Here is a 24149-nt window from a genome sequence, read left to right on the forward strand (position 1 = left end):
ACCGTGAAGATGGAAAGCACTGGCTCTTGCCCAGTAATGATAACAGCTAAAGTTGACCGTGTCCCCAGTCCCCCAGCCGCCGGGTGAGGTGCGCGCTGTTATTAGCCTCCTTACAGATGAAGATGGTGGCGAGCCCACAGCCCCACAGTAGAAGGTGGTGGAGCCTGATCCTGGGGGCAATAGTCTGGCCCCAGCACTCAGGCCTGGCGCCGCCGCCCTGTGCTGCCAGCGCTGCGTCAGTGGCCAGCTCATCCCCACAGCCGCTTTCTGCAGCTGCAGCGGGAGCACCCGAGGCCACTGCCCTCCCCCGCCAGCCCCCGCAGTGCGTGCCCGCCACAGGGCAGGGCCCGAGCCCTGGACCCAGGGATGGGCCAGGAGGTTTCTCCTCTTTTTCTGTCTACCTTGCTCTTTCTCTGGGCCTTTTTCTCTTTTTCTTTCCCCCACCTTGGTTTCTCTCTTCAGCTGTTTCTCCATTCCTCTCCGAATGTGTATTTAGTGCCAGAAGCTCTCTGCGGGGCTGAGGTGCCACAGTGAAAACTCAGCCTCTCAGATGTGGCTCCCTCATACTGCCCAGATTCACGGGTGCTGTGAGGGTGGTGATCTCATCACACCGGCTGGCGGGACAAACTCCAAAATGCAGCCGGGCGCCGTGGCACACCCGTAGTCCCAGAAACTCGGGGACAGAGGCAGGAGGATCATTTGAGCTCAGGTGTTGGACACCAGCCTGGGCGGCATAGCGAGCCCCTGTCTTTGAAAAAGGAAACAAAATGGGTGACGGATGTTGCAGGCAGGTAGCGTGGTCGGGGGACAATGTGGGGGGTGGGTGGGATTCCAGGCAGGACGTCCCGAGCCAGGCCTTGAAGGACATTGCTGGGCTCGAGAAGGCACTGGCTTTCTCTACTCCAGAACCCACAGCAGAAAAGAGGCCCTGCCCCCTGCAGTGGGTCACAGGGAATCGTCCTCCAGCCCTTCCAAGTTTCCCTCCCAGTCCTCAACAGGGCGCCTGTCATGGGTTTCCCCCCATGCCTGTCTGTGCCTGATATCCCAGCAGGCACGTGTGCTGGGCCTATCCCTGCTTCATCTTCAGAGAAGTGAGCTGCACCTGGTGCAGAAAGCCTGGAGCAGAATGGGAGGGGGCCCTGCCCCTGCTGCAGCCAGTGGGCTGGAGCCTGCCCTTCTCTACCTGGACTTGGCCCCATCCCCAGCAAGGCTGGGAGACCAGGATTCCTCTCCTCTCCCCTTTCTGGCAACTCCTTCCTGTCCCCGCCCTGGGCTGGGGAAGAGCCATGATGTCTGGCGTTACCTGTTGGTGCTGTTGCCTCTTAGTTCTTCCAACCCTCCCACCGTTTCCTTCTTGGTATGTAGTGTCCATTTGTGGGTTCTGTGTGGGTCCCGTGGAGCCAGAGACCAGGCAGCTTGCAGGCCTGATTATCCTAGCAAAGGTACTTTTGGATTTTGGAGAAAGAAACATGGAAGATATGAAAGAAAGACAGGCGGAGCTCTGGGCGGGTCTGTTTGCCGAGACAGTCTGAGGATGTTGACTTTGAACAGCAAGACAACAGCCTGGGCTGGCTGTCCTCAAGGTCCAGGAGGGAGAGCCACTTGGAGCCCTGTTGTCACAGCTGCGGGGACTAAAGGAGGTCCAGCCTTGCCTGCCATGTGGTGCTCTGGGGGAGGGTCCGCTGCTCCTAAGCTTCAGAGTCCAAGGCCTTTAGTTCAACTGGGCCCTGCACCTTCAGCCCAGGGGCAAAGGGAGCCTCAGCGCAGGACAGGCAGTGGGGGATCCACTAGTCCTGGAGGCTTGCAGCCTGTTGTGCTGAGGCCAGAGTGGGGCTCGTTTAGTCCATGCTTCTTGTCAGAAGTGGCCAGCAGGACTGCAGCCGTCCTGGGGTTTGGGCCTCACTCATTGGCTTGTTTACCTGCCATTTACTGGCAGGCCCTGCCTAACTCATAGCAGGGAGGGACTGCCTGCTGCTGTGCCCAGCCCCCCAGCAAGTGGGCCTTGGACATGGGGTGCTTTGGCAACAGAATGAGCTTGCTTGCTGTCTCTCTCAGTTTTGTGTGCCTGCGTGCCAGAGGACACATTCTTTTTACATCCCAAGAAGGTGGCCTGGTACAGCCCTGCTGGCCCAAGCACTGCTCTGTGCTGTCTTCTCTGGGTCCTGCTTTGGAGCCAGTCCCTCAGGGGGCCCCCGTCTGTAGTTCAGGCTGGAGAGAGGGGACAGGCACCGCAGACCTGCAGCACACCCCAGCATGGCCAGGAGCCCTGTGCCCAGCACAGCAGGGCCTAGGCTGCCACTGCTGCCCCGGGTGAGGACAGGAAACAGGCAGGAGGAAATGCTGCCTTCTACTGGAGTTTGGTGGACTTGGCAGGCGAGCGCCACTGCAGTGGGGCTCAGCGTGGGCAGAACGTTTCCAAGGCAGGATTCAGAGCCCCGTGGTCTGACTGCTAAGCAGAGGGGCAAAGTGCACAGCAGGCCATTCTCCCCAACTCCCCACCCCACACACACCACAGGCCATTCTCCCCCACTCCCCACCCTGTGCTCTGCCCCTGCCAAGGATTCCGGTGGATCCCAGCTGCCCTCCACCCCCGCAGTGGTGCAACCCTAGCTGACTCCTAGGCAGGAGTGGCACCTGCGTAACCCAAGCCAGCACCCTGAGTGCTGGGAAGGGAGGAGGCTGCAAGCCAGGCCTGGGAAATGGAGCATTCCTGGTCCAGAGCTGCCGCAGGCCCCAGGAAAGGGACTTCTGAGCTGCAAGGTCGTTTGGATGTCTTCCCCCATCCGTATCGCACACATCTAAGTGGGTGGAAGCCGGCTTCCCCGGCTCCCTCCCCGCCGTCCTCCATGCTGGGTGAGTGCTGTTTTTTTTTTTTCTTGCTGCAGCCTCTGGCCCAGAGGAGTTTGCTGCAGAGTCAAGGCTACTGCACAGGCCGGAGGGGGTGGAGAGGAGGAAAGGAAGCAGGGATCTGGTACCCAGCTCCCCTCAGCCTGACCTGGGGTGCTTCTCCTGTGTGTCCCAGTCTGTGAGCCCCTGAGAGGCACAGCCACCCAGGTTACCCTGGCTGGGGTCTCTGAAGCAGCATGGGCCATAGAAGGAGAGTCACTGAGCCTCCTTCATCCCAGAGATGACCCTGGTTGGCCCTCATCATGGCATCTGGAGGGCTCTGCAGACAGGCGGGCCCATGTGATTAATGGGCTGTGTTCAGCTGTCTGGGTCCGGCTGCCTTTTCTGTCGGGAGTGCTGGAATTGGAACCGAGGTCTCGGGCACCTCAGAGCCCAAGCCTCTAGCCACTGAGCTCCACAGCCTCCCAAGCTGGCCAGGCCTTCAGCAGTTGGCCTCCCTGCTGGAACGCACTCAGGGCCAGTCTCACTGCTGCCCTAGTTTCCCCTCTGTGTAGAAGGCCTGTTGTTGTTGTTAGAAAGAAGGAGGGAGACTTCCTGAGGATGTCACTGCTGGGAGGGTCCCTGTCCTGACATGGGGAAAGGAGCCTGATGCTTGCCCCACCTCTGAGGGCTGGAGTGACCGTTCAGTGCCTCTCACTGAGACACCAGGGCAGCCAGGGTCCTTCCAGGCACACACCAGCTGTCCCGCCTTCCATCCTGGTGTGCCAGAAGGGGCCAGGAGCTCGCTCAGCAGGGCCAGTTCCCCTTCTCGCCCCATCTGCAGAGCTGTCTGCGAGGTGAGTCCAGGGCAGCTGCTGGATCTCCTGTCCAGAGAGAGCACCAGCCAGCACACTGCGTTCTCCTTGGCCCTTACCTCTTTTTATTTTTAGTAATCTCAGAAGGTGTTGATAGGGATTGCAGCTGGCTCTTAGTTGTTTGTCTTTTTTTTTTTTTTTTAATCTATTTTTGTTGGGGAAACCTGGATTTCCCACAATGTGGAAGCAATGAGGAGGGGGTTTCTCGTCCTGGTTCTGAAGGCTGTGACCTTCAGCACACCTCTATACAATGCTGATAGCCCCGGTACCTCTCCCTCGGGTAGTTTTAAGGATTAAATCAGATAATGCACACGGAAATACGTTACAAATGGAAGTGTTGTTCTTCTTCCAAGTTTGCAAGAAGAGGCAGCGGCAGTGTGTCTGAGTTCCACATGACTTATATTGGATTATTATATAAATCCTGTAAATTGATCTGTCATACTCTTTTATGTCCATTCTTTATGTCATATTTCTCTCTCACATATACACACACAGTTGTATATGTATTTAAATCTCTATGTATTAGCAGTCTGCACAATATATACCTTTTAATACTTGTATTTCTGTTCAGTTCTGTTCATACCACAGAACATGTGTTATAAACTCTTTTATTAAGCTTTTTGGTTGTTTCTGGTGTTTTGCCATTTTATTATTATAATCTTAGAGATGGAGTCTTGTTATGTTGCCCAGGCTGCTCTTGAATGCCTGGTCTCAAGTGATCCTCTCTTGCTTTAACCTCCCAAGTAGCTGAGACTACTGGAGTGCCCCGCCTCCCCTGGCTTCTATCTTAGATATTACTTTATGAGCTTTTAAAAAAATTGAGATACAATGCACATACCACAAAATTTACGCTTTTTAAATATAAAATTAAGTGGTTTTCAGTATATTTACAAAGTTATGCAACTACTATCTAATTCGAGAACATTTATGAGCATTTTAAAGAAACATCTTCCCTGTAAGTATATGCTTCTGCAGTGGAACGACTGGGCCAAGGGGAAGAAGTGCTTTCCAGCTGTTGCTCTCTGTTACGAGACTGAGCAGCAGGGCCGGCGGGCGCAGTCATGGCCCCCCTACTTTGTCATCCTCTGACCTTGGACGAGCTCTGGATGTGCACAGGCAGGAGCCAAGTTTACAGGGGGTCTTTCTTCCCAATGTCCACCCTGGTTGTGCTTTTCTCTATCCTTTTCATATACTGATGGGTTTCAACCCTCAACTTTCAACCCAGGAAAAGATTCTAGGAGCCAATATAGATCATTTTTAGGAGAAATCAGTCCACAATAACTGGCGGTAACTAGAAAAGATCAGCATCAGCAGGAGGGCCGGCCCCTCACCTCCTGTCCTTGCACTCAGCTGCATGGCCTCTTCCCGGGGAGGTGCCAGGCCACGGTCCCGGTCACTGCATTAAACTCTGAAAAGACAGAGCCAGCCAGGAGAGGAGCAAAGTCCATAAATCTACAGGCCGTGTTAAACACAGGCGCACCCCCTGAAGCTTGAAATTAAGGAATAAAGGAAGCTCTCTTTTACCCAGCAGGTAGTAAACCCGTGGAATGCATTCTTTCTGAGAATTGCGAGAGGATAAAAATAGGAAAGGGGCCGCTTAGGGATTTGCTACATTAATGAATAGTAAGCAGATAACAGGGCTTTTAGGGACTCTGTTGTGTTCCCTTCATCAAAAATTCATCTGTTTTTAAAACTTTAACTGTGTTGTTGACATATAAATCTGTAATTCATTGATCAAAAGACACATATTTTTCATATTTGGATGTCTCTGAAGTTGGGTTTATCCTTAACGGGTTGACACAGTGGAACTGGAAACCCTTTTCTTTCTTAGGGGTTATAAAACAGCGATGCCTCCACCACTGATGGCATTTCAGGTTTGATGAAATCCAGTTTCTCTCCAGTGTCTGTTGTCTCCCCAGGCCCTAGTTTATGCCTCCAGCCGCCTTTTAGAGAGCTCCACGGGGAGCTGCACCATCACTTCAGATGCAGCAGATTTAGAATGAAAACCACCACTGCATTTTTCTCATGAAATACCAACTACTTTTTCTAACCTCTTTATTTCAGATGGTAACAGTGCTCTCTGAGTGACCAGGCCGGTAGCCCCTCTCTTATAGCATCTGTCATAAGAAAAATTCCAACCCATATTTATCAGTGTTTCCTATGTGCTACCCACTGTTCAAAGCCCTGTGTGGTTATTCACTCCTGAAGGCCCCCAGAAGCCCTGCAAGGGAGGCGCGGGGATTGTTGCTTGTTCCCACGTGAGGTGATGTCAGTTACTGGAGATCACAGGCCTGAAAGATGGTAGAGCCCGTATTTAAACCAGGACCGACTGGGCATGGTGGCTCACACCTGTAATCCCAGCACTTTGGGAGGCCGAGACAGGTGGATCACTTGAGGTCAGGAGTTCAAGACCGGCCTGGCCAACATGGTGAAACCCCATCTCCACTAAAAATACAAAAATTAGCCACGTGTGGTAGCATGTGCCTATAATCCCAGCTACTCGGGAGGCTGAGGCAGGAGAATTGCTGGAACCCAGGAGGCGAAGGTTGCAGTGAGCCAAGATCGCGCCACTGCACTCCAACCTGGGTAACAGAGGGAAGCTCCATCTCAAATAAAATAAAATAAAATAAAATAAAATAAAATAAAATACTGGAGCAGCCTAACTCCAGAGCACACTCCAAATCACAGCTGTGCACCACCATTCACAGATCCAGCCAGCCACCAAGTAGTTTGTATTCGTCTATAATAACTTCTTTGCAGTTCACTGTGACTTTGTTCCCTCCTACCTTTGTTACTTCCTTTGATTGCAGCAAAGGCTGCCTCGTTGATTTCACTACCACCAGTCCCATCCTGTTCGCCTTGCGGGTCGCAGACAGCTTCATCTGCCTTAAGTACCTCTTTCGTGGTTCTGCTTCCCTATTCTAAAACCTTTTTACAAAAGTTTTATTGAGCCATAACTCACAAATCCTGCTACACTTTACTCAGTTAAGGTGGACAGGCCAGTGGGCTTTAGTGTATTCACAGAGTTGTGTGTCAGTACCACAATCAATTTTGGAACATGTTCATCACGGGAAAGGAAACTCTGTACCCCTTAGTTGTCATCCACTAACTTCCCCCTCCCCCCAGCTCCTGGCAACCACGGAACTGCATTCTCTGTGGGGTTGCCTATTCTGGATATCTCGTACATATAGGATCATACGGTGTGTGGTTTCTGTCACTTAGCATCCTGTGTTCAGAGTTCATCCATGTTCTAGCAGGTACCAGCACTTTATTCCTTTCTACTGCTGAATATTATCTTATTGTATAGGTATACTATAATTTATCCAGTCACCAGTTGGTGGACATTTGGGTTGTCTCTACTTTTTGGCAATTATGAATAATGCTGCAGTGAGCATTCATGTACAAGCTTTTGTGTGGACCTGCATTTTTATTTCCCTTGAGTGTAAACCCAGGAGTGGGGTTGCTGGATCATGACTCTGTTTAACTGTTTGAGGCCAAGAACTCTTATTTATTTATTTATTTATTTATTTATTTATTATTTTTGGAGGCAGGGTCTTGATCTGTTGCCCTGGCTGGAGTGCAGTGGTGCAATCATAGCTCACTGCAGCCTTGACCTCCTAGGCTTAAGTGATCCTCACACCTCAGCCTCCCAAGTAGCTGGGACCACAGATGTATGCCACCATGCCCGGCTAATTTTTGTATTTTTTGTAGACATGGGGTTTTGCCATGTTGCCTAGGCTGGTCTTGAACTCCTGGACTCAGGAGATCTGGCCGACTCAGCCTCCTAAAATGCTGGGATTACAGGCATAAGCCACTGTGCCAGGCCTTAGGTCCCTTTCAAATATAAGATGTTCCTAATTTTCCTGTTCTACTATTGCAGGGGAAGGGAAGAATTGTCTTTTTACATTCTCCCAAAAAGGAGAATTGGAAGGTTTGGTCACCCTGGGCCCATACTCCTGTGAGGCACCACCTGAATGCAGCTGAGGTACTTAACTGTCCCTGTGAGGGACACCAGCCTTACTCCATCCTCTTTGCTTTTGCCGGCTCCGGTAGGCATTGGAATCTCTGACATTTGCCCTAGACCCTTCCTTCCAGAAGCTCAGCCGGCTTCTTCATTGTGCTCTGTTTCTAAAGGCCAGTGGTGCCCACGCCACTTAACTTCACACCATTCTGTTGTAGGGTTGAGTAGTAGGTAATTAAAAGGGAAATCTTTTGCAGGCTCTGGGGCCAACTGCCTGGGTTTGAATCTCATTTTTACCTCTTCACCAGCTGTGTGTGACCTTGAGTAAGTTATCAACCTCTCTGAACTTCAGGTTCCTTATATCTTAAAATAGGGGAAATAGAAGGGCCTCCTTATAGGTTGTTATTCTGAGGATAAATGGACTGATCCACAGACATTGCTGTCATCAGTATTCTCTTTTTCTGAATGTCTTCTCAACAATAGCACAAGAACTTTGAAGGCCATAACACTACAGAGCTGGGGGACTTCAGCCATTGTTTTCCCAGTGGGGACCACTCTTGGCATTTTGGTTGGCACAGTTGGGCTGGACTTCCTGTTCATTTCAGGGTTTGGTATCCCTGGACGGAGCTGCACCCTCTAGCTTCCGGTTGCTATGGCCGGGGACAGGGTGCCTTCCTACGAGTGGCTGCCGGCTTCATTTCTTGCCCCCAGCACTGGTGCTGCTGTCAGAAATGGCATATCGGGCTGGCTTCAGGGCAGGTTGTTCCCCCAGCCGTGACCTGGGCATGCTTGCTGTCTAGTTGACCCGAGAGTGCACACCAACAACCCGGTCAGGGCAGGTGCTTAGGATTGGCGCCGTGGACCCAGAATGGCTGCTGGCAGGGAGCATGCTGGGCTCAGCAGGCCTGAACTTAGAATCCGCTGCTTTTTGTCTGTTTGAATTAAATGTTAACTAGGTCCTAGGTAAAACTGAAGTCTACAGAATGCATGGAAGAGATACAGAACTATGGTATAACAAACACCAATCCACCTACCACCGTTTTTAAAAAAAGAATTTGATTCTTCTCTGTGTCCCTCCCCACATTCTGACCTATTTCCTCATCTTATGCTTCCGAGTTGCAGATAGATTATCCCCTCACTTCTCCTTACGTTTCCATGCACACCTCGTTCCCTAAACAACCTGTTGTTTAATTTTGAACAAGAGTCATCCTGTATGTGTCCAAGCATGGATCTTTTTGTCTCTGTGTCCACCGTTTGGGAGAATTGTTTCAGCTCTGTCTTCTGCTAGCTGACTCTGTACAGCTGTTTCTCATCTGTAAGGCCCATCTACTGAATTTCTAATTTCCAATTACGTTTTTCATTGATTGAAGTTCTGTTTATTTTGGTCACTTTATATCCTGTTTTCTTTTTCTTTCTTTTTTTTTTTTTTTTTTTGAGACAGGGTCTCACTCTGTGTTGTCCAGATGGAGTGCAGTGGCGTGATCACAGCTCACTGCAGCCTTGACCTTCTGGGCTCAAGCAATCCTCCCACCACAGCCTCCCAAATAGTTGGGACCACACTTGGTTAACTTTTTTTTTTTAATTTTTTGTAGAAACAGGGTTTCACTTTGTTGCCCAAGATGGTCTTAAACTCCTGGACTCTGGGCTCAAGTGATCCTCTGGCCTTGGCCTCCCAAAGTGCTGGGATTACTAGCATGAGCCCCTCCGCCTGGCCTATATCCTATTTTCAAATTAATTTTTATTTTATCAAAGTAATCATGTTGCTTTCTCACCACATTAGGTTTTGGAGGTTTGTCCGTGATGATGTGTGGATCTTCATTTTCTCTGCTGTCCACTATCTGAACGTAGTGCTGTGTTAGGGGCTAGGGATGCAGCAGAGGGAGATACCACTCAGATGGAGCCTCCCTTATAGCCGGGAAGCAACTCAGATGGAGCCTCCCTTGTAGAGGGGAAGAAAGAGAAACAGACCTGAATTATAGTCAGCTGGGCTAGGAAAAGACAGGGCCCCTCAGAAGGGGTAGGCCGAAGCTCCTAGAAGCCGAGCCCTTAAGGATGAGTGGGAGTTTGCTGGGTGAACAAACGAATCCCAGGTTAGGGGTCCTGCGTGCAGAAGCCTTTGAGAAACGATGGCTGCTCGTGTCATGAGGCCAGGCTCTCTCTGGAGGTGAGGTTGTGAGGAGACTCGGGTGTTGGAACTCTCCTGCGAGGTGGTATGCGTTGGAACCCTGAGCTCTGGGACTGTCCTGTATATTTGAGTCACTGATAATCAGTGCCCACCGGGGTTGAGCCTCGGAGGAGGGAGTGGCATAGAGCTTGTGGTTAAGCAGTGCCTGCTTCTGCCGCACCAGCCTGGTCACCTGTCTCCTTCCTCACTCGTGGAGCAGGAGTGATCATGGTGCCTGTGTGCAGGGTCTTTGTGAGTATGGGGAGGAGCGGCACGGGCCCAGTGCAGGCTGGGGCTGTTGTCAGCGTTGATGTTGTTATGGTGGTGGTGTTATGTTGGTGTTACACCATTGTTGTTATGTTGCTATTGTTACACCAGTGTTGTTGTGCCAATGTTGTTATGGTGGTGGTGTTATGTTGGTGTTACACCACTGTTGTTATGTTGCTGCTGTTACACCAGTGTTGTTATGCCAGTGTTGTTATGGTGGTGGTGTTACATCAGTATTGTTAACGCTGGTGTGACGTTGCTGTTGTTACGCCAGTGTTGTTACATTGCTGTTATGCCCATGTTGTTACGTTGTTATACCGGTGTTGTTACGCCAGGGTTGTTATGTTGTTGTTACGCCAGTGTTGTGTTGCTAATGTTATGCCGGTGTTATGTTGTTGTTACGCTGGTGTTACATCATTGTCATACCAGTGTTGTTATGTTGTTATGCCAGTGTTACATTGCTGTTATGCCAGTGGTGTTATGTTGCTGTTGTTAGGCCGGTGTTGTTATGTTGTTGTTACACTGGTGTTATGTTGCTATTGTTACACTGGTGTTACATTGTTATTACACCAGTGTTGTTATGTTATGGTGGTATGTTGTAGCTATGCCGGTGTTGTTTTGTTGTTGTGCTGGTGTTATGTTGTTACACCGGTGTTGTTACGTTGCTGCTGTTAGTCTGGTGGTGTTATGTTGTTGTTATGCCAGTGTTGTGTTACTGTTGTGTTTGTGTTATGTTGTTGTTACGCTGGTGTTGCTGCACTGCTGTTATGCTGGTGTTGTTACACTAGTGGTGGTACGTTACTGTTGTTACATCGGTGTTATGGTGGTGTTGCTGCACTGCTGTTATGCTGGTGTTATGTTGTTCTACTGGTGGTGTTATGTTGCTGTTGTTACACTGGTGTGACATTGTTATTACACCAGTGTTGTTATGTTGCTGTTGTTACGGTGGTATGTTGTTGCTATGCCGGTGTTGTTTTGTTGTTTTGTTGTTGTGCTGGTGTTATGTTGTTACACCGGTGTTACGTTGCTGCTGTTAGTCTGGTGGTGTTATGTTGTTGTTACGCCAGTGTTGTGTTACTGTTGTTGTGTTAGTGTTATGTTGTTGTTATGCTGGTGTTGCTGCACTGCTATTATGCTGGTGTTATGTTGTTACACCGGTGGTGTTATGTTGTTACACCGGTGTTGTTACGTTGCTGTTGTTAGTCTGGTGTTGTTATGTTGTTGTTACGCCAGTGTTATGTTAGTGTTGTTGTGTTGGTGTTATGTTGTTATGCTGGTGTTGCTGTTATACTGGTGGTGTTATGTTGTTACACTGGTGGTGTTACGTTGCTGTTGTTACGTCGGTGTTATGTTGTCGTTACGCTGGTGTTGCTGCACTGCTGTTATGCTGGTTTTGTTACACTGGTGGTGTTACGTTGCTGTTGTTACGTCGGTGTTGTTATGTTGTTGTTACGCTGGTGTTGCTGCACTGCTGTTAGGCTGGTGTTACGTTGTTCCACTGGTGGTGTTATGTTGTTCCACTGGTGGTGTTATGTTGTTCCACTGGTGGTGTTATGTTGCTGCTGTTACGCTGGGCGTGCTGCTTCGTGTTCTCCAGGTGTCCTTCCCTTTTATCCTCACAGTTACCCCGTGCACCTGACAACTGGACATCTGCGCCTAGGAGTCTTCAGCCAAAACACACCTAAACCCTCCACCAAACCCCTCTGCTCCCGCCTCCCCATGTCTGTGAGTGCCTCCACTGCCCATCCCTCCGCTCAGGCCCCACTTCCAGGGCTCATCTTTGGGGCCTCCATTTTGCTCACACCCACCCCATCTGTCAGCAGGTCCAGTCAATCCTGACTCTGAGGTGCCTCTCCCTCCCCTCCAGCTCCTGTACTGCCCATTAGTCCAGGCCCGGTCGTCTCTGCTGGGCAGCTCTGCAGCCTCTTCCTTGCCTTCTCTGCATCTGCACCCATTCTCCCCCTAAGGCCAGGGGTCGATCCCCAGGATAGGTCAGGTCTCATCTTCTCCTGCCTCAAACCCTCCAGTGTCCTCCCTACAACTGAGCTTAGAAAAAAGTCCAGCCTCTTCACCTTGTCCTGCAAGACCCCTGAACTCTTCTCCAGCCTCACCGCTGTCCCCACTCTTTCCTCACCTCCATCTGGCCCCCAGCACACCAAGTTCCTTCCTGCCTCAGGGTTTTGCCACCTAAGGGTCCCTGCATCTGAGATGCTTTCTCACTGGCTTTTTGCGAGGCTGGCTCTTCAGGTCTCGGAGGGGCCTTTTCATTACCCTCTGTCACAACTGCTCTGTAATTTTGTTTACTTCCTTTTCTCTTCCCACATTCCCTCCCTCCCACTCCCCTGCACATTGCCTGACACAGGTGTGCGCCCAGTAGTGAGGCGGCATTTGTTAGTCTCATCCAAGGGCAGGACGCAGGAACAAAAGTCAAGTAACTTGCCCAAGATCACACGCTAGTAAGCGGCAGTCAAACTCTGGGGCCCCAGCCCCTGCCATGGTGCCTCAGCCCCCGCCGTGGTGCCGCAGCCCCCACAGTGCTGAGCCTGCTGCTGGCAGTGGCCAGGCAGGGCAGGGTGAGGGGCTGGCCAGTATCTGCAGAGGCAATCTGTCCTTTGCTGGGAATAGAGCTTTCTTCATGTGGATTTCTGGAGAGGCTCACCGATTTGTCGCCTTCTCTTACGATAGTTCTCATTGACAGAGGTGGCTCCCAGACTTCCTCCGTCCCTTCTCGTGGTGAGGTTGGTTTCGGTGTGCACCATTTTTATAGGCCCTGTGGACTGGGGGAAGAGGATGCAGGACAAATGTGCAGGCTGGGGTTTTGGTGCACCTTGGGGAAATCAGATGCTCTGGCCTCTCTTTACATCCTCCCCACTTCTCCACCTCCCTCCACCAGGCCGCACCAGCTTCTATGAGGAGTATGGTGTCATTCGCGACGTCCTCCAGAACCATCTGACAGAGGTCCTCACCCTCGTGGCCATGGAGCTGCCCCTCAATGTCAGCAGTGCGGAGGCTGTGCTGCGGCACAAGCTTCAGGTCTTCCAGGCGCTGCGGGGCCTGCAGAGGGGCAGTGCCGTCGTGGGCCAGTACCAGTCTTACAGTGAGCAGGTGCGCAGAGAGCTGCAGAAGCCAGACAGCTTCCACAGCCTGACGCCGACCTTCGCAGGTGGGCCCTGGGGCCGGGCATGGGGCACTGGGCTGCCCACTTCGCCGGGGGCAGCTTTTCAAAGCAGATGCCCTTGGGTGGGGTGGAGGGGACTTGAGGTGGGATTTCCCCCAGGGTGCTCAGAGGCAAGGATGGCATTCCCCTGTCTCCCTGGCCTCCTACCAGCCTGAAGCAGCAGGCCAGCTGGTGGTGCTCTCTGGGCAAAGGACATCCTGATGGCCACGGCCTCACGTCAGCCCCAGTTCAGTCCCAGATGCTTCCCAAGGGTTTGTCGTGCGAGGCTCAGACAGACCTGGTTCCTGCCTCATAGGGCCTCCCCAGTGAGGCCGCACGCCTTTTGCCTGGCCGCAGCTAGAGACAGTTCCAGCGGCCAAGTGCCATGCCGGGGCTGTCCTCTGGGCGGTTCCAGAGGCCCAGGGCTTTCTGGGAGGGGCTGGCTCCTCACCAGGTAGCAGCCAGGCAGTGAGAGCCACAGCTGCCTGTTGAGCATGCGCCGTGTGCCAGGTGCTTTATAGATGCCTCTCATACAAGCCTCACGCACCAACCACGAGGCAAGGGCCATTAGCCCCGTTTTATAGGTGAGGAAACGTAAGGCTCGGTGAAGTCGTCAAAATGAACCAGGCTTGGAACTTGGGCATGGAATACTGTCAGCCCCTGGCTCTTGCCACCAGGCCTTGCCCCTCCTCGCCAACACTCCACCCACGGGCCTCTGCTGGGGTGCCTGTCTCCCCACCCCGCACCTCTGACCCTGCGTCGGGTGCATCCTGAATGCTTCACAAACAGGAGGGGAGCACGTTTCTCTGTAGGACCCCTGCCCCCTCACACACCTAAGAGTCAGGGTCCCCCACCCCACTTGCCCCCACTGTGGGGCGTCCTTTAGAGTCTCCAGGTTGGATGTTCTCAGCCCGGTTCTCCTTTGCTGGCGGACCATAACTCTAAGAGGGGCCTCAAGGAAGGCAGGTGTCAAAGCCGTAGAGATAGCTCCAGAGGCCGGTTTTCAAGCATGGACTGGGAAGAGAAGGTCATGGAAGAGATGCCAGGTGAGGGGTGAGCATGGCAAGGTGAGGGGCTTCCCTGAGGCAGGGGGACGCCCAGAGGGCCCGGCGAGGAGAGGAGAGGGCTGGCCGGAGAGTCCTGGTCTGTGCCAGAGAGTCACCCTCTGCTGTTCCCTCGCCCCAGCCGTTCTCGTGCACATCGACAATCTTCGCTGGGAGGGCGTGCCTTTCATCTTGATGTCTGGCAAAGCCTTGGACGAGAGAGTGGGCTACGCTCGGATCTTGTTCAAGAACCAGGCCTGCTGCGTGCAGAGCGAAAAGCACTGGGCTGCGGCACAGAGCCAGTGCCTGCCTCGGCAGCTCATCTTCCACATCGGCCACGGCGACCTGGGCAGCCCCGCTGTGCTGGTCAGCAGGAACCTGTTCAGGCCCTCTCTGCCCTCCAGCTGGAAGGAAATGGAGGGCCCACCTGGGCTCCGCCTTTTCGGCAGCCCTCTGTCCGATTACTACGCCTACAGCCCCGTGCAGGAGCGGGACGCCCACTCTGTCCTCTTATCCCATATCTTCCATGGCCGGAAGGATTCCTTCATCACCACAGAGAACTTGCTGGCCTCCTGGGGCTTCTGGACCCCTCTGCTGGAGAGCCTGGCCCATAAGGCCCCACGCCTGTATCCTGGAGGAGCTGAGAACGGCCGTCTGTTGGACTTTGAGTTCAGTAGCGGCCGGTTGTTCTTTTCCCAGCAGCAGCCGGAGCAGCTCATGCCAGGGCCAGGGCCGGCCCCAATGCCCAGTGACTTCCAGGTCCTCAGGGCCAAGTACCGAGAGAGCCCGCTGGTCTCCGCCTGGTCCGAGGAGCTGATCTCTAAGCTGGCTAACGACATTGAGGCCACTGCTGTGCGGGCCGTGCGGCGCTTTGGCCAGTTCCACCTGGCGCTGTCAGGGGGCTCGAGCCCCGTGGCCCTGTTCCAGCAGCTGGCCACGGCGCACTACGGCTTCCCCTGGGCCCACACGCACCTGTGGCTGGTTGACGAGCGCTGCGTCCCGCTCTCGGACCCGGAGTCCAACTTCCAGGGCCTGCAGGCCCACCTGCTGCAGCACGTCCGGGTCCCCTACTACAACATCCACCCCATGCCTGTGCACCTGCAGCAGCGGCTCTGCGCCGAGGAGGACCAGGGCGCCCAGATCTATGCCAGGGAGATCTCAGCCCTGGTGGCCAATAGCAGCTTCGACCTGGTGCTGCTGGGCATGGGTGCCGACGGGCACACAGCCTCCCTTTTCCCACAGTCGCCCACTGGCCTGGATGGCGAGCAGCTGGTCGTGCTGACCACGAGCCCCTCCCAGCCACACCGCCGCATGAGCCTTAGCCTGCCTCTCATCAACCGTGCCAAGAAGGTGGCAGTCCTAGTCATGGGCAGGATGAAGCGTGAGATCACCGCGCTGGTGAGCCGGGTGGGCTATGAGCCCAAGAAGTGGCCCATCTCGGGTGTCCTGCCGCACTCTGGCCAACTGGTGTGGTACATGGACTACGACGCCTTCCTGGCATGAGGGTGCCTGTGCCCCTTGCCCACTCTGCTCCTGTGCTTTCCTTCACCTGTGTCTTCCCTCCCTTCTCAGCTCCACCACCTGCCCAGCGTGCCCTGGCTCTCCAGAACCTGCTGCCCCACAGTCAGGCCCCAGAGGGCAGGACAAGGCCTTGTCCCGATGCCTTTGACAGGCAGCTCTGTCTAGTGGTGGGTAGATGCAGAAACAAGGAAGACATGGAATCTGGTCATGAGAAGCTTCAAATCCGGGCCAGGAGAGAAGCCTTAAGAAAAGACCTCTAGCCAGTTACACATCCACATCAACCAGCACAACACGGGATGGCGCCCAAACTCCGGTGTTCACAAGAGGAGACGTGGTGGGCTGAGGTTAATCAGGGAAGGTTTCCTGGGGGAGGTGATCCTTGAACTGGCTCCTGGGGAACATTCAGAGCATGATTGGTAGACAGAAGGGTGCAGAGGCGCCCAGGGGAGTACATTACCCTGTGCAAAGCAGGGGCACTGGGGACTGTCTTGAGACCCTGAGGGGGTCAAGCCCCTCCTTCCCCAGCTGCCCGTTCTTCTAGAACCCCTGCACATCTAGCCTCTGGCCCTCTTCTTCACTGCCTCCAGCTGCTCCCACTTGCCATCCCTCTCTCCTCCATCCTGGCTGTGCGGTAGGAATGCCAGGCTCCTCCCTGTGTCTGCTGTTTCTCAGACGCCATTTATGGAGAATGAGGGCTGATAACAGGAATACAGCAGCAAAGACTAGGCTGTGAAAAGCGTTCCAGAATTTTTTTTTTTTTTTTTTTTTTTTTAAATATTTGCAGAGATGAGCTCTTGCTCTGTTGCCCAGGCTGGTCTCAAACTCCTGGGCTCAAGCGATCCTCCCATCTGAGCCTCCCAGGGTGCTGGGATTACAGGTGTGAGCTGCTGCGCCCAGCCGCAGAAATCTCAGTGCTGTTCGGAGCTGCCTTTCTCAGTCCATGACCTGCTCTGCGTGGGAAGGTGGGGTCTCATTCCCCCAGCTTCCTCAGGGAGGACCCCTGCCCTCCGCGGCTCCTCTGTCCTGCTGGCCTTCCTCCATGAAGCACACTGGGTGCAGATAATCAGGCCATTCCGGGGAGCCCCAATTTAAGAGGGTCATTTCAATCTCGGCGGACTCCTAGGTGGGTGTTTCTGCTCTCAGGAGCCCCTCTTGTTTTACCAGGAAAGATCCAGTTAAATCACCCACTGAGGTGACAGCTCATTAGCGGGGAGAGAGATGCAGCATCAAGTGACACTGGGCCATCCAGGTGGCTCTGCTCCCACCAGACAGGAGCCAGGCCTCTCTGGCAGGGGGCTGCCCACAGCCTTTTCAGGGGCTCACTTGGCGGGTGACAGGGCCACAGCCAGGCCTTCTCTCCCTGCCCCTTGGTGACCCCCCGTGACTTCCTGTGTGCCGGTCTCTCCTGCCACCTCTCACTTCACCACTAACTCTCAGCCTGAGACTGGGGAAGTGATTGGGTATCTTCTCGGTGAGCATAGGTTGGGGACTGTGATCTTGAGAAGCCATGGGCCAGCCATACCTGCTTTTCTGAAACCCCCAAGGAGGGCTCTGACATTCTTTTAAAAAACAACACAAAGCAAAATTCCCAGGACACATGTAGTTTTGTTTGTTCAACATCCCACAACTCAAGGCTGGGAGATAGGACTCTTGGTTAAGGTCGATTTTTCTGTCTGGCTTCTCCCTCACCTTACACTTGCTCTCTGGATCAGGCAGATACAAAATTTCTACCGCATTTTCAGAGAGGGCTTTCATGGGTGAGGGAGCATGGCGAAGTCAGTTTCTCTGCTCTGGACTGTTTATACTTCAAGGCTATGAATTTAAAGGAATCCTGGCTTTCATTTTCAGTACCAGTCTGAGACATGGTTCCCAAGCTGGGGCTCTTGTTCAGACTACTTACTCTGGCCGCCAACAACCCAGGCCAGACAGAGCATCTCGCCTTTTTTTTTTCTTTTTCTTTTTTTTAGACGGTCTCTCTCTGTCACCCAGGCTGGAGCACAGTGGCGAGATCTTGGCTCACTACAACCTCCGCCTCCCGGGTTCAAGCAATTCTCGTGCCTCAGCCTCCCGAGTAGCTGGTACTATAGGCGCCGGCCACCACGCCTGCCTAATTTTTGTATTTTAGTAGAGACAGGGTTTTACCATGTTGCCCAGGCTGGTCTTGAACTCCTGAACTCAGGCAGTCTACCCACCTCAGCCTCCCAAAGTGCTGGGATTACAGGCGTGAGCCACCACACCCAGCTAGAACATCTATTTTTATACCCAGAGAGCGCCCCTCTTAGGACAGAACCACAGTGCCCAGAGCCGGGAAGCCATCCTCCTGGCGCCCAGCATCGGAGCTGCTACCCGTGATGGGCGGGCTCAGGAGAGAACTGGGGGTCGCGGTGGAAGTTCCACAGCTGGCCGCGTGGGGGAGCCCTTGCACTGTACTGCCGCCGCCTGACTGCGCCGCTGCCTGCGCAGCTCCTGGGCCGGATTTCTTTTCATTCCCTTCCTCTCTCCCCGGGTGCCTGGCCCCAGCACTCTCCCATCTGTTCTTCAGGAACCGACTCCTCTCCGGTTGCAACACCAGAGAGAAAGGGGCCTCCACATGCCCAAGGAGGTGGGGTCCCTCCTTGACGATGTAGCCCTACTCTTGGGCCCCCAAATTAGCAGAGTAATCAAAGCTTCCTACCATTTGGCCTACTATGCCAGACTATTCCCTTGAGCGGTTTCATTCCAAAATATGCAGGGCTCAGGCTCCCTACTCCGGGCCTGTCTGCTTTGCTTCATCCCTGAAGGATGAGGGGCAAGCCGGCCCTTGATGTCACCATTTCTGAATAATAGTCACTGCCATGGAGCCTAGGATATCCTGTTCTAACTCAGTCCTGCCTTGGATGCATCACAGATCTGTGCGGAGTGGGTGTGGGAGCGTGGGTGAGGGTCGAAATGCCAAAAGTCTGCTTTCCAAAATCAAGTGCCTTCCGCAAATATGTTGGAAAAGTCCAAACCTGGGGATGTCCGTGTGCCTCTGCCCCTGCCCACCCCTTTCCCTGTGTTAGGAAGAAGTTCTCAGAACCCTCTAGGCTGGTGGCTTTCGAACTTCAGACCATGCTCTGCAGCAAGAAACGTGCCTTCTATTATAAATCAGTTCATTTGTTTACAACCGTGTTCCAAGCAAGTTTCATAAAGAAATTCTTAACCCTTAGGACTTCAGATATCCTCTATTTTTTAGTTTTCATTTTTAAAAAATGCTTCTTAAAATTCACCAAATTGTGCTAGGTGTGGTGGTTCATGCGTGTAATCCCAGCACTATGGGAGGCTGAGGTGGGAGGATCACCAGAGCCCAGGAGGCTGAGGCTGCAGTAAGGTGTGATTACACTATTGCACTCTAGCCTGGAAAACAGAGTGAGACACTGTCTCAAAAAAAGAGAAGAGAAGAAAGAATGATGACAACAGCCCAGGGAGCAGCCCACTCAGAACCCAGGTCTGTAGGGTTCCAGGTTCCAGCCTGTGTTCCCAGGCAGGCCGCCTGCCTCTTCCTGGCCTGGGAGCCCTTGGGTCCTATGGTGGCAGCAGTTACCACAGTCCAGGTTCCCTGGTGGGGACCAGTGATTCCATCCGCGTGGAAGCCCACGGGTGCACTCAGGGGCCCGTAAACGGCAGAAGGGCCCCTCTGGGAGACCTTGTCAGTCAGCATTTCTAGGGCAAGCAGGATTACCGTGTGTAGAGGGGAAGGGGAAGGAATCACGGAACTTTAAGCTAGATTTCTGCTAGGTCAAAATCGGGGGGACCATTTTTCTGCTAACTGCAAGTTAAGATAGGCCCTTCTGATTGAATTTCACTGTTGTTTGTTTCTCTGCAGACAATGCTGTACCCTACTCTTGGGCCCCCAAATTAGCAGAGTCATCAAAGCTTCCTGCCATTTGGCCGACTGTTCCCTTGAGGGTTTTGATTCTCAAATATGCAGGGCTCAGGCTCCCTACTCCGGGCCTGTCTGCTTTGCTTGCATTTCTCCTGTCCCTGTTCCCCCGGAGGGCCCAGGTGGAACTCACGACAGGGAGGGAGAAGCTTCCCAAAAACCTGCAGGGCTGTTTCCCAGAATTTGGTTTTCAGGTACAAAACGTTTTGTCCTGTAAGATATATGCAGCCTCACAGAAGCAGCCTCTGCACCCGCTTTCCCCAGCTACATTTTTATCTTAAGCACATGGGGCTCCCTTAGAACTTACTCCACTGGTTTAAAAAAACAAACACAAACAAAAGCTGCCTGGCAGCATCTCAGTGTGAGAGTGAGCACGGTGCAGGAAAGGCCCGTAGTGACGAGGCTTAGGTGGCCACAGTGACCAGACGACACCCTAGCACCCATCCACCCTGCAAATGGGACTCTAGAGGGCGAAGATTGGCAGCCTCCAGATGTCACAGGCCATGTGACCCACTAGGGACCACTTACCCCTGGACTTCTGCTGGCTGAACTGAACGCATTCCCTCCCTGTGCAGCTCTCCCATGAGGCTGCACCCGTGTGGGTGGCACTTGAAGCGGCGCTGTTTGCATTGTACACAGGAAGGAAGGAAGTTCTTCCAACCTCACCAGCACCTAGCAGCGAATCAGAGCCTGCGAGGGCATCGGAAGCCATGATGCAGTACGAACCTCCCAGCTGGTGCCGCTCTGCCCTCAGGGGCTCCAAGCATTGTAACTCAGTCATGGGAGCTGCCTCACTGGAGTGCAGATTGATTCCTGTAATACTTCGGCCTGCTTTTATCTCTTGTCCACTGACCAAGTGTGAGTCCCGGGGTCAGTTGGCCCAGTCCAGTGTCCATCTTCATTTGCTCATGCAGAGGGGATGAGTTGGACACTCCCTGTTCTTGGTTTTCCTTTTGCAATGCACTGGGCAGTCTACCTATAAAACAAAAACCCTGCCTTCTGTGCCTTCTGCTCTGGAGCAGAGCTCCCCCTCCCATTTCCTCAGTCTTCCCTGCAAAATCTGTCCACTGGGGAAGACAGCAGGAACCCTGGGCAGCGGATGTTCTGGGAAGACGAGTGACAGCAGATGTCATCCAGGAACAGCCACACACATAGTTCTCCAGGCTGCCGTCAGCAGCTCGAGGTGGGGTGTGAGAGAGAAGCTGAGGATCTCGCAGCTTGTTGCTGAGCCAGGTGCAGCCGGGCTCATGCTGTCATCAGCACAAGACAGGGTGGCAAAGGCTTTCAGATGCATTTCCGAGAGTCCAGCAAGCCAGGGAGAAAATGATCCCTTTGCCGAAGCGTTCCCTCTAGCCAATTGTTGGGAGTGCTTCTGTTTGCAAAGCACTGGGGATGTGCCTGTCTCTGTGACCCACGCACGGGAAGGGGGAGCACTGGGGTAATTATACTGCTGCTGCTGCTTTCATTCTCAAGGCTCATCTTTAAAACCCTCGCCTTGCTGTCAGGTGCTTTTAAGGCAGTCTGCATCTTTTCTTCCCTTGGTGTGGGAGAGGTAAACACTTTGATTTGCTGAAAACTGTATGGAGTATATTTGAACAGCTAGTAGTTAGCTTTGAAAGTGGAAGTGTGAACAAACACTACCTGTGTCAGTTTGGGTCCTTTACCCCCACAGAAGTCTAGAGAGTCTGTTATAAAGCGTAATGGGGTGCCTACACGCAGGAGGAAGGACCTGTATTAGCTGGAAATCATCAGGAACCCAGCTTGCCTCCATCTCTCTGAGATGTGCTGGGTACAGCCTGCCCCTCCTAGTTCTGTCCACTGGGAAGAGGCGGCTGGCAGCAGATCCTAGGGGCAGAGGCCCTGCTGGGTCCTGGGAGCTCATCTTTACCTGTGCCCGAGTGAGAACTGTGATTCCAGCCGGACAGGTCAGATTGGAGCAGTGCTAAGAGTCTGTTGCAGGAGAACTAGACAGGGCCAGGGCCTGCCGCATCTGGATCATGTTTCTGCGCTCTGCCCCGCGCTAGGGACTCAGGGTCTGGGCTTCTGCCAGGTGAGGAGCAGAGAGACTGTTCCCTTGGGTGGAGAGGCGTGGGCATGAGAGCCACCCACTGCCAAGCAGGAAGAATGTTGGTGCTTTTTTTCAGAGAGGGGAACCCCACTGGTTTTTATGGAAACAATGGAAACTTACAGATGCCTGGGATGATGAGGCACATTCAGAACAAATGCTTTTTTTTCTTTTTTTTTGAGACAGAGTCTCTCTGTGACGCCCAGGCTGCAGTGCAGTGGTGTGATCTCGGCTCACTGCAACCTTTGCCTCCCAGGTTCAAGTGATTCTCCTACCTCAGCCTCCTGAGTAACTGGGATTACACCACCATGCCCAGCAGATTTTTATATTTTTAGTAGAGATGGAGTTTCACCATGGCCAGGCTGGTCTCGACCTCCTGACCTCAGGTGATCCACCTGCCTCAGCCTCCCAAAGTGCTGGGATTACAGGCGTGAGCCACCATGCCTGGCCAGAACAAATGCCTTTTTAAACCTTTTAAAAACATTTTAAAAATGCCTTTTTCTATGTCAAATGTAACATTTATTTTTTTAAACAATAAAATTGATTTGCCAAAATCCATGCTTTAATTGTTTATTTGGGGGATGGGGTGTAGGGGTTTGTGGGCCTCAGCATCGTGCTGTGTGTTTTCTTTGAGGAGGGGAGGGCTGGGGTGAGTGAGGGCCCTGAACCGAGGACAGCCGCATGCCTGTTGCAAGTATAAGTGTGTCTGAGCAAGCCAATGCATTTCATTTGCAAGAGGGTCTGCGGACCTTATGGGAGAGACAGCGGTGGGCAGGATGAGCGCATTTCATAGACTCCCAAGCAGTCTGGGAAGAGTCCCCCAACCTTCCCCGCAGCCCACTGGAGGGGAAGGAACTCACCCCTGCGTGGGAGATATCAGGAGGGGAGGGTCTTTGAGGACACCAGAGCCTGATGCCTTCATTTGTCTTCTCTCCTGTCCCCTGCCTGAGTCCTCCCTCCAAGCTGTGTCACACTCCCAGGAATGTTAAGTGTTTTGGGGAAGTCAAATAGGATTTCAGGACCACTTGAGGTACAGGAGTTAGAGGTTTGCAGGTTGTCACCAGTGGCATGCAGGAGCCACGCAGGTTTGGTGACAGCACAAGGTGGCAAAAGGAGCAGCACGCCCATTCGAAATAGGTGAGCTCTGGGCAGGGACCCCACGGCAGAGGGGACAGAGACAGGGGTGAAACATGCCCAGAACCTGCAAGGGAAGATGTCAGGAAGGCCAGAAACCAGAGCTGCAGTGACCGTCCCCGCCTGTCCCTCAGATGGGAAGTGCGTGGGGGACGTGCTGCTTCCCTGAGGGTAGCCCAGGGCGCCCCTCCCTGCTTCTGTGTGGTGATGGCTACTAGTTCTGCAGTCCTCACAGAAGCATGGCGGGCAGGACTGCGGGTCCCAGCCAGCATCTGTGAGGGGCACACTGGAGAATCACCTGATGCCCAGTCCCCGTTTGGGGACCCTCCTGTACATGCGTTCTGGGGAGTTCTGACGGCAGCCATGGGGCGTGGGACCCAGTGCTGGCCGATCAGGACATCCAATGCCCACAGCCGCAGCAGTGGGATCAGGGAGCACTCAGGGCCCAAGCTGGTCAAATCAGAGTGACCCCAAGGACTCAGGCTGAAGTGGTACCATTGCTCTGGACTCAGGCCTTGGTGAGCTGCAGCAGCCATCTCAGCACCACGGGGGCCTAAGGACAAGGCCGGCATGGAGGAGAGGGGAGCCCCAGGATCCCACTTCGGGGGCCATCTCTGGGACCTGATTGCAGTCTCCTGAAATCAGCCTGCAGACCTCATTTCCGGGTGCCTAAACTACCTTGTAGCAGCAGCACCTAACGGATACCGGAGCTAGGAGCTTTGTTACGTATTTCCAGAACCCCAGCAGAAACCCTACACTGACCTAAGTAAGGTGATTCGCGTGAACCAAGAGGACAGATCCTTCTGTTTCGGGCCAGGGTTTCATCAGGCCAGTGTGGCAACACCAGTTGGGTGGCCCCTGCTGTGGAGCTTCGGTTTCTTCTTGCTTAATTGGAACAGTTTTCCTGAGAGACCATAGTTTTGGAGATGCAGGGACAGATGGAAGGGCAGGAGGGGAAGAGTTGAGCAAATCATAAAAGAAGCCATGGTGGAGACAAGCTCAGGGGCTGCTGGCCTGAGTCCACCTTCTCCAGGGTCTCACAAGCTCTTTAGAGGCAGCCAGAGCCCGGGTGGGGTCAGCCAGCCGCCCTCCCCGCCGCCAGCTCCCAGCAGAAGGGGAGGGGATGCAATTCCACCTGTGCCCTCTGTAACCCCCATCTTCCCACTCACCTGTCGGGCTGAGGACCACGAAGGCAGAGACTCCACATGTTCTCATTTTCGTGTTTCTGATACTTT

General features: G+C 53.3%; 1 protein-coding gene across 3 annotated transcripts in view; it reads left to right on the forward strand.

The window, feature by feature from the left end:
* The window catches only part of H6PD (hexose-6-phosphate dehydrogenase/glucose 1-dehydrogenase), a 34701-nt gene extending 12367 nt beyond the window's left edge, over positions 1–22334 (forward strand). For all 3 annotated transcript variants that reach the window (XM_050788243.1, XM_050788235.1, XM_050788226.1), the window contains 2 exons: positions 12987–13256; positions 14436–22334. In XM_050788243.1, coding sequence (XP_050644200.1) covers positions 12987–13256; positions 14436–15796 — 1631 coding nt within the window. In that variant the 3' untranslated portion in view covers positions 15797–22334. The remainder of the gene's footprint in view (positions 1–12986; positions 13257–14435) is intronic.
* The last annotated feature ends 1815 nt before the right edge of the window (positions 22335–24149 follow it).

Source organism: Macaca thibetana, chromosome 1, assembly GCF_024542745.1.
Source record: "Macaca thibetana thibetana isolate TM-01 chromosome 1, ASM2454274v1, whole genome shotgun sequence".
NCBI classification, from domain to species: domain Eukaryota; kingdom Metazoa; phylum Chordata; class Mammalia; order Primates; family Cercopithecidae; genus Macaca; species Macaca thibetana.